This window comes from Miniopterus natalensis, chromosome 18, assembly GCF_054644295.1.
Source record: "Miniopterus natalensis isolate mMinNat1 chromosome 18, mMinNat1.hap1, whole genome shotgun sequence".
Lineage (NCBI taxonomy): Eukaryota > Metazoa > Chordata > Mammalia > Chiroptera > Miniopteridae > Miniopterus > Miniopterus natalensis.
The window spans coordinates 35,937,240-35,947,043 of NC_142098.1; the positions used below are offsets into that span (position 1 = coordinate 35,937,240).

The 9,804-nt window shown below is 55.2% G+C and overlaps 1 protein-coding gene across 2 annotated transcripts; it reads right to left on the reverse strand.

The window, feature by feature from the left end:
* Positions 1-1,532: 1,532 nt before the first annotated feature.
* Positions 1,533-5,144, reverse strand: LYPD3 (LY6/PLAUR domain containing 3). 2 transcript variants are annotated; one of them, XM_087827243.1, is made up of 5 exons: positions 5,066-5,144; positions 4,143-4,271; positions 3,272-3,442; positions 2,821-2,982; positions 1,533-2,050 (listed from the first exon to the last, which is right to left on the reverse strand). In XM_087827243.1, exons 1-5 carry the CDS (start codon positions 5,142-5,144, stop codon positions 1,563-1,565), a joined length of 1,029 nt encoding a protein of 342 aa, XP_087683369.1. In that variant the 3' UTR covers positions 1,533-1,562. The 2 variants fall into 2 exon arrangements, with proteins under 2 accessions (XP_087683369.1, XP_016074977.1); XM_016219491.2 differs by having other exon boundaries at positions 4,143-4,274.
* Positions 5,145-9,804: the final 4,660 nt, after the last annotated feature.

The following is a 9,804-nucleotide window of genomic DNA, read 5'->3' on the forward strand; positions in this document are numbered from 1 at the left end:
TCCCAACTTGTCTGTAGGTGTGAAGTTTTCCATAATCAAAGTTGGAAAACAAAATGCTAATACTTTTTATAAGAAGGCTCTGAATATTCAGTGCCTGGCACAAGGAAACAACGGGTGCTTTGAAAAATACCTGGCAAGAATATATGTGCACAGCCCATGGACACAGGTGACAATGAGGTTAGGGCCAGAGGGAGGGGAAGGTGGGGCCTGGGGGGAGGGGGCAAAGGAGGGAGGAATGGGGGAACACAACTTTGTATGTCTATTTATTATTGATTAGGGCCCAGACTCTATAAAGTTTAGCTATTAACTTTGCAAATATTTTTTTCAAATAAGGAAATAAATTGCAAATGGTTTTTTCTGAGAAAGATGCAAAAACTCTTAACTAGTACAAAAAAAGAAATAAGAAAATTAAATGAGATGATGAGTGCAAACACCCTTAGCGCAGGCCTGGGATCTGGAAGACCTTTTTAAGACCAAGTGGGTCGCAGTGGCTGAACCCACGGAATGATTAAGAAACCATATAGGGTACGGCCGGTGTGGCTCAGCGGTTGAGCATCAACCTAGGATCCAGGAGATTGCGGTTCGATTCCCAGTCAGGGCACATGCCCGGGTTCAGGGCTTGGTCCCCAGTGGCGGGGGGGGGGGGGGGGGGGGAGACAGTTAATCAATGATGACTCTCTCACCAATGATGTTTCTCTCTCTCTCTTTCCCTCTCCCTCTGAAATCAATAAAGATATATTTTTTAAAAAGAAGCCAGATAGATGGCAAGGTGGGTGGTGCCTGGGCGCAGTGTACACACTCATTAAACAAAGCAGCCCTCTGCTCCCTAGCACTGCTAAAGACCCCGTCCATCCTACAATACTGATTAATGGATTCACCCAGTGCCCCCTCCCCAGTGGGATCGCCCACAAGCTGGCTATTCCCCAGGAGATGATGAAAGAAAGGAGTTGAAACACAGACGTCCCCCAGGGCTGTCTCACCTCCTCTGTTAAAGGTCTCGGCATTTCTGCCCTAGCTCAGCTTCAAGAGGTTATTGTAAGAAATGAGGTAGAAATGACTCCGTCAAAACACTGTACAAAGTAATTCAACTTATTGAGGCCTTTATGTTCCAGAAACTGACCACATAGAGGCATAAGGCGCGGTCCCTGCCCTTGAGGAGCTCACAGTCTAGCAAGGAAGACAGCGCTGAAACAATTCCCAAAGGATGGAGGGGCAGGGCCCGCAGCCATCAGAGGAAAAACCAGCATGCGCCGGCCCCAAGGCCCAGGTTGGCCATGAGAAAGCTTATCACTGCCTCTCCCACTGTCCCTCTGACCATGAGGGGAATACATCTGCTGCCTCAAAAAGCTCGAACACCCGGGGGAATATATACAATGGCAACTTTATTTCCCCAAGCCGCAAACCAGCGCAGCAGAAGCCGGGTACTGAGGTACACTGCAAGAACCGGGGCTGGGCCAGCCCAGTCCAGGGGGGGAAGGGAGGGGAGAGTACCCGAGGCGAGGGCAGGAGGGCAGGAGGGCAGGAGGGCGAGAGGTCGGGGCGAGCTCTCCAGGTGCAGAAGCTCATAGCAGGGCGCCAGCAGCCACAGCCAACAGGAGAGCCGCCAGCCCCGCCGCGGGAGCCGCCGAGCCTGTATTATGGGTCCAAGTTTTTGTGGGGTATTGCTCCTTGTTACTGCGGTCCTTGTGGCCAGCAGCGCCTCCCGCCAAGCCGGATTCCTCTTTCTTGGAGGTCTCGGGGTCCACTTCCTTGGGAGGAGTCTGGCTGGCGGAGGCTGGGGTGGGTTTGCTGGTGGACACGGCCGTGGGCCGGGCCGGGGTGGAGGTAGGGACGCGGGTGGTTGTGGCCAGGGTGGTGGACTGAGGAGCGGGCAGCAGTTCCAGGGGCGGGATGCGAGAGGAGAAGTAGGTCTTGTTGCGCAGGTCGGCGTTACAGCGCGGCCCCTTGCAGCACGAGCCGCTGAGTGTGAATCCGGGGCCTGTGGCCGTGTCCCGCGTGCAGAACTCGTCCTGCACGCAGCCCCGGACCGGCAAGGATACAGTCACATTAGCTGAAGGAGGGCGACACAGACAGGTCGGGTGTTAAAGAGGGGGCGGGGAGGCACAGCCAGAATGAAACGTGGAGGCGACAGCCTCCAAAACAGGGAACGGAAGGGCTCTGGTTCCATTGACCCAAAAGTCTCAGCTCAGGCCCCCCTTCGAGAAACACTGTCCCAGTCCGTCTTTGGCATATGACGGATCACATTTCCCATAGCAGTATCAGAGGCTGCGCTACAAAGAGAAGGACAAGCGTCCCCTCCCTCCCTCCCGTCATTTTCCACGCACCTCTCCCCCTAACACCGCCAATGTCTAGTCTCAGAGCTAGAACTACATCTCCCATAATGCACCTGGCAGAGGACGGCGTTGGAAGAACTTCATCTCCCATGATTCCCTGAGGCAGAGGCCAGAAGGCTGATCGGCACCTCCCCTAAGTAGTTTAGGTGGGTACCCTAACCCCTAGGGTTTTAGGCAGTCAGAGCTAGATTTCCCGCAATGCCCGGGTAGAAGCTTGAAGGTTTCAATACATTTCCCACGGCCCACCCCCGCCTTCCGCGCTTAGGCCTCTACGGAAATCTGTTTCCCCAAAATGCTAGAACGAACAGCATCCCCACCCCCGTGCTATCGGGGATGGGAGTGCATTTCTCACGACGCTCTAGAAAACAAGACAAGCTCCCAGAATGCGCTGGAGGTGGGGGAGCCCTTCGGGGAAAGGGCTACCATCGCCCGGGACGCCTCAGAAAGGCTACAACCACCGCAGCGCCGAGCTCGGGGGCTCGCTCACCTGCCGTCAGGGTGACGTTGCCGTCGAAACAGGCCTTGTAGAAGCGGTCGCTGGCGTTGTAGCAGCTCACGACGGGCGGCGCCGTGCCCTGGCACGCCTCGCGGCTCAGCCCCACGCAGCTGTAGCACTCGGCGCCGTTGGGCTCGTACGCGCTCTCGTTACCTGCGCGGAGAGCGGGTTGGAAGATTCGGAAAGCCCGCCTCTGCCCCGTGGCCCCAGCCCACGTCTCCGCCCCTCGACGACGCCGGTTCAGCCTCCAGCTCCGCCCCGCGCTGTGAGCCCGCCCCTGGCGCCCAGCCTCACCGGTGCCCGCAGCCGTGAAGCCCCGCCTGTTGCCTCCGGGCCCTGCCCCCGAGCGTGGCCTCGCCCCCAGGCCGCCCCGCGCGCTCCCGCGTCCCGCCCGCGGTCACCCCGAGCGACTCAGGCGCCGCAGGGCTCGGCTCGCACCCACCTGCCGGGGTGAGCGCTCGTGCCGAGAGGTTGAGCTTGGCGTTGCAGCGGTCCTGGGCGCATTGCTGCAGCTGGATGAAGGCCAGGAGTCCGAAAAGGTCCAGTCCGCGGTCATTCTTGCCCGGGAGTCCCGAACCGCAGCCGCGCACTGCCACCGAGAATTGCCCGTGGACTGCGGGGAGGGAAGGGGGCTGGATCAGAGGAGGCGAGGCCCTCAGAAAGAGCCGATCCGGAGGAAAGAATGACAGATGGAGCGGAGGCACTTCAAAGAGCTGAATCCCAGGGGCTGCCAGGCTGACAGACACCGAACAGAATCGAGGGGGAGGGCTACAAGTAGGGCTGAATCTCAGAAGGCAACCTCAGAAGGAACTGAGAGACTGACAAAAAAGGCACAGGATCGGAGAGGGGTGCGGCCTCCTGGGAGCTGTGGCCTCAGACAGGGGTGGGATGTGGGCCAGAGCGTCCGAGCCCCAGACTAGGGAGCCTAGACCTCTACAGAAATCTCCATCGCCAAGCGCCCCACTGGACAGGGCTAGGCTGGGTTGGGGAGAACATTCTGGCAGGGGCAGAAATGAGTAGGGAGATCTCAGTGGCGGGGCAGAAATGGACAGGGTGTGCCCTAGGAGGGGAAGTGGCCCCAGATCGGGGCTCTTCCTAGTTTCCCCCACCCAGTTCGCAACTCTCAGCCCCTCACCCCTCCAAGCTCTAATGGCAGGGTGGTGCTGAAGGGCCCGGGCCAGGCTGAAAGGGTGGCATGGGGCCGCTTGGAGGGGTGTGGCCAAGGTCAGAGGGAGGGGCGGGACTATAAGGAGGCGGGGCCTGGCTGGAGAAGCGTGAAGGGGTAGGTGCGTGGACCCGGGGGCCCCACTCACTGGTCTCCACAGCCCCCACGGCCTCCGTGCAGACTTCCACGCCTGGCGCGCACTTCACGGTCTTGGTCTTCTGCGGAGAGCACCCGTCGTCTGCTCTCTGCACGCAGCTGTAGCACTCCAGGGCCTGAGCTCCTGGGGGTGCAGGGCGGAGTCAAATGAGCGACCCCTACTTCGGTCTCTCCCCAAGGGGAAACAGTCCTTCCCACGCCCTCTCTCCCCAGGACAAGACAATCCTATCGCACAACCTTGTCCAGGGCAGGACTAAGGAAAATCTTCCCACAAATCTGGGGTCATGGGATACATTGTGCCCCTTTCCTACAAGCCCGCTGTGCCTACAGTGGGAGTATCTTTCCCACAGTGCCATAGCCCAAGGTGGGGCACCCCGGACCTGGAGCCCTGGGAGCACTCTGCCATGGGTGGGGAGCACATTCCCACACCTCTGTGCTCAGGATGGGAGAATTCTCCCGCAGGGAGTGGGCTCAGTGAGGGATCCCCTCCCCCCAGCCCCCTCTGCTCAGGTTGGAAGAGCTTTTCCCACAGCCCCCCAGGGCAGGAGTCTTTCCCACAGTCCTCTCTGCCCAGGGTGGGGGACCCTTCCCACAGCCCACTCTGACCAGGGCAGATGATCATTCCCATAGCCCTTCTCCTCAAGGTGTGGAGACCCTTCCCATGGCCCTCTCTGTAGGGGGTGAGGGGACCCTCCTCCCTAGAGCCCCTACTCTGGCCCCTCTGCCCCTCCCCCAGCAAACCCACCTTCTTCTTCTTCTTTTTTTTTTTTTAAAGAGAGAGAAAGAGAAACATCAATTGGTTGTTCCACTTATGCACTCATTGGTTGATCCTTGTAGGTACCCTGACCAGGGATGGAACCCACAGCCTTGGCTTATGGGGACAACAGTCTAACAAACCGAGCTCCCCAGACCCACCTTCCTGAAGCAGCAGCAGCAGCAGCCAGCCTGCGGTCCAGATCACGGCCTGGGCGCCTGCTTTCCTGGCGGGGTCCATGACTCGATCCTGCTCCCTCAGCGTCCCCCTCGGTGTGCCGCCTCCCAACCCAGGTCCTCTTACCTGAGCTCAGGATGAGTAACCTCCCCCCAGGCAACCTTGGCCTTGCCCAACCGGGCCAAATCAGCGTCCGCTGTGGGGCGGCACACCCGCCCCTGGGTGCGTCACCCGCAACTGCCAAGGAGGGAAATGGCGGGGGTCCAAGTTCCCTGACAGTTCCCAGAAGAAAGTCTGTGTGTTCGGAGGGGAGAGGGGAGAGTGCTGAGGTGCACAGAGGGGTCTACTCGACACTTGGCACTCACTAAGTGTTTAATGAGTATCTACAGTGTGCCGGCTCTGGTCTGGGTGGCCTGGAGATTAAGACAGAACCAGTGTCTGACCTCACAGAGCTCACAGTCTGATGGGGGAGACAGATATTCATCAAATAATCATGCAAATTGTTATTCACCAGGATCACAGGGAAGGAAGAAGTGGAGGGAGCTACAAGGAGGTGCGGAGCCTAGAAGTAGGGGCTGGTCAGTGAAGCTTCCCTGAAGGTGTAATTTGGGCTGTGGTCTCTAAGACATGTAGGATTTAGCCCAAGAGGCCGGGGGGGCAGAGAGCATTACAGAGGGAGCAGAGGGGCAAAGACCTAGAGGTGGGAAGTAGCACGAACCATTGAAACTCAGGAGAGCGGTGCGCCTGGAGCTCAGAGGGTGAGGGAGAAGGGTGGAAAGCGAGGCAGATCATTTAGGTCATTACAGGCCCTGAGAAGGGATTTGAATTCATTCTGAGAAAGGTGGAGAACCACTGAGAGGGTCTCAATCAGCTTGGGACACAATCAGATTTACTTTCTAATATGTTCAATCTGGGAAGCAAATGTCCATCAAGAAGTGAATGGAAAAAGAGTGGTTCACTAATCCTGCGGAATACTACACAGCAGTGAAAAAGCCAACAAATGGCCTCAGCAACATGGATGAATCTCAAAAACCTTATGTTGAGCTCAAGAAGCCTTAAACAAATAAAATATGCCTTGTAACTCCATTTATATGAAGTTCTAGAACAGACAAAACTAAGTAGTGAGAGAAATCTCAGCAGGGGTTACCTTGGGCTGGACATTGCCCCAAAGGAGCAATGGTGAGAAGCCCCCACAATCTTCATGTGGGTGGTAGTTACACATGTGTACAAATATGTAAAGACTCACCAAGCTGTGTACCTATCACTTCACTGAATGTACATTATTATTAAAGAAAGAAAGAAAAATGTCTCTGTGACCTCTGTGTAAAAAAGGAAAAGACTCTAGAAGAGGGAAGAGAGAGGGCCAGCAGCCCAGTGAGGGAACTGGGCAGTTTTCCAGGTAAGAAAGAGAAAGGCAGCCCCTGACAGCTGGGCTGGAGCTGGACTAGCACTCACAGGGAGGTCATGGTGTTCTGTGACACACCAGCAGAGACCCTACAGTCAGACAAGGCCACACTGACTGGGATGGAGTGAGACAGTCAGGACCACTGCATGGCTGTGTCTAAACACAGGAACTAACAAGAGCACTGTGCAAGCCACAAAATGACTAAGCATCCCCATATCCTGGCAAATATATGTGACTGCTTATATTATATTATATTATATTATATTATATTATATTATATTATATTATATTATTATATTATTATATATTATATATTATATATTATATATTATTATATTATCTATTATATTTATTATATTGTATTACATTATGTCAAAGTTACTGTTTTTCCTGGCTCATAGATAAGATTTATCTACAGCAGTAAAAATAGCGGCTATGTTCGTAAAGATATTATCTATTTCCCAGACCCTGTTTCGCACCCCCATTTCCAACAATGACTACCACCTCTGTCACACAGGTGGGGTCACTTGGCATCACGCTGAGAGAGAAAGTGAATGACTCCTTGTGAGGTCATTCAGCATTGGCCCCTGCCTCCCAGCCTTGGAATCCCAGCCCCACTTATAGTTTGCTGTGTGACCCTGTATTAAGTGTCTTCACCTCTCTGAGCCTCTGAGGTGCCTGTTTTACAATAAACGTGGACTGAGGCAGTGGGCAAAGTATCAAGTCTGGAATTTTAATCCTGCTTCTGCCATCCTCCTGCTGTGTGACCTCAAACAGCTGTGTCTCCTTCTCTGAACTTTGCCAAATGGGTCTGAAAACTCCTATCTCTTGAGTGGTGGAGGAAGGCCAGCTGGTGATACTGTTATTATTGTATGCTCAGAAGCAGGAGGCCCTGCAGGCCCTAGCCGCGTGGGAGAGTTTCAGGGAGGAACCCCAACTGGCTGGACCAGAAGAACTAGCGTCTTGGGAGGGAATGGGACCCAGGGTGGGGAGCCTCCTCTTGCTCAGGCCTGCCCAGGTTCTGGGCACTGACCCCCACCTGGCCCTGGACCAGAGAGCAGAGGGAGGTTTGAACGTGGGGCCTCTGCTTAACCTGCTCAGTGACTCTTCCCAGCTTGTCTCCTCAGAGGTCACTGCAAAGAGATTTAGAATCAGGTTCCTGGATGGATGCACAGAGGGGTCAGTGTGGAGGCGGTCCCCAGCCCTGGAGGTCACACCAGGGCATCAGACAAGCCTGGGGCCATATCCACTCTGGGTTTCCTGTCCCCTGGGACAGGGCAGGCTCTGAGCTCAGTGACGTTCCCAGCCTGACTCAGACCTCACTGCCTCTGGGACGTACTGTCTGGGATGTGTCAGAGAAGGGGTGGGGTCAGGGCTCAGTGCAAACTGAAAATATGGGCACCCAGTTCAAAAGTCAGGAAAGAGTACCTGTAAAGGTACTAAGAATGGAAATGCTTTATTCCACCATCTCTCTCAACTCCTCTTGGTTTTTACTGTCATTTTCCCTTGGGCACAGGGATACTTGTGGGGCCAGCACAGAGCCTCACAGGTGTCTAGAGACCCTGCCCCATAATTAGAGCGACCTCCCTGTTGCCGTGCCCCACCCCTGAGATGCCATAGGGCACAAGTGCCTGACCCTCAGCTTTCCGCTTACACCCGGGGCCCTGCTGAAGCTAGAGGGTGGCAGTGGTCACAGGGAGGGGCGGGGAGGGGAAGGCAGACTGAACCCATGGGGGGGGGTTGGAGGTGGAGCCGAGGCTCCAATCCCCCCAACTCATGCTTCGCATCCCTTCAGACTTCACTTACAGAGCATAAATTCAAATACAAAATTAAGATGTTCCAGACAGCAACCACAGAGCATTAACCCTGAGAGGGCTCTTCTGAGCACGGGGACCTGTCGGCTACTGTAGTCACATGCCATGAAGCTGGCCCAGTAAGTGCTCAGTTTGCAGAGGGGCTGGGGGCTGAATTGATCCGAGAATGCAGATGTCTCCCACCTAGAGCTGGGGTCAAGGCACACCTGGGGTCACTAAGGACCTGGGGATTAGGGTGCCGGCATTCCTGGGACACAGAAGCACCAAATCAGGATCCTCAAGGAATCCTGGGATGGGACAAGCAGGACACCCAGGTCCTAGGAGGTGGAAACCAGAGGGACTGAATACCTCGTTCCAGAGAGGTGGGGGGAGACCTGTCTCTACACGACAGCCTAGAGCGGTCACTGTGAAGGAGCCTGAGGGACAGCAGAAACCCAGAATAGACCCCCTGACACAGCCTAGGGAGCAGGGACAGCTTCTTGGAGGGGACACCTTGGGTCAGGCCCTTTAGGGTAGCATTCTATGTCTGCCTTGTTCACCATTGTCCCCAGTCTCAGCATCTCTTTCTCATCCATTTATTCAACGATTAAACATTCCCTGGACACCTAGTTTGCACTAGGCCCTTTTCTGTTCACCAAGGACTCAGTAGTGACCAAGACAGCCCCAGTCCTTGCCTTCTGGAGCTCCCATCAAGCACGGAGACATACTCTTCAGTAGTGCTGGCCTGGAGCATCAAGGCTGTGATGAGTAATCAGAGCTGGGAGGGGGAGCCCAGAGGAAGCATCTGACTCAGCCGAAAGAATCAGGGAAGGCTTCCTAGAGAAGGCAACATCTGAGCTAAAACCTAGATGAGTAGAAATTGGGTGGAGCGGGGAAAGCTGTCTAAGCAAAAGGAATGGTTTATACAAAGCCCAGGAGGTGAGAGGGATACTTTTTTTGTTTTCACTTTCATAGAATGAAATGTGCCCTATGGTGCTGGGGACACCACAGTGACCAGGACAGCCCTGGCTCTGGCCTCATGGAGCTCCCAGTCTATAAGGACATCAATCCATCACCAGTGATAGCCTAGGTGTTCAGGGATGGGACAGAGGAACTCAAAGGGGGGCCTGACCCAGCCTGGGCAGTCAGGAAGGGCTCCCAACTAAGGCCTGGAGACTGAGGAGCTAGCTGGTTAAGGGCAGGGCAGAGGAAATACAGGTGCCAAGGCCCGGAGGGCAGGCGCCTAGGAGCTCCTAGTAATTGCCAAGAGCCCTGTCAAATCTGAAAGGGTGGAAGCAAGTGGGCGGGCAAACTAAAAATAAAAAATAAAAAGCCAAAGGCTAAGGTCACGTGCTTCTCCACGCGCCTCTCCCAGCCATGACCTTAGAGTTGAAAGTCTCAATTTTTAAAGAGGGAAGAACCGGCTGTGGGACACTTGGCTCTCAGAGGTACCTCTAACTCGGATGTCCCGCCTAGAGGGCCAAGGGGCCCGAACGCCTGGGCTGGAAAAAACCACCACCAGCTT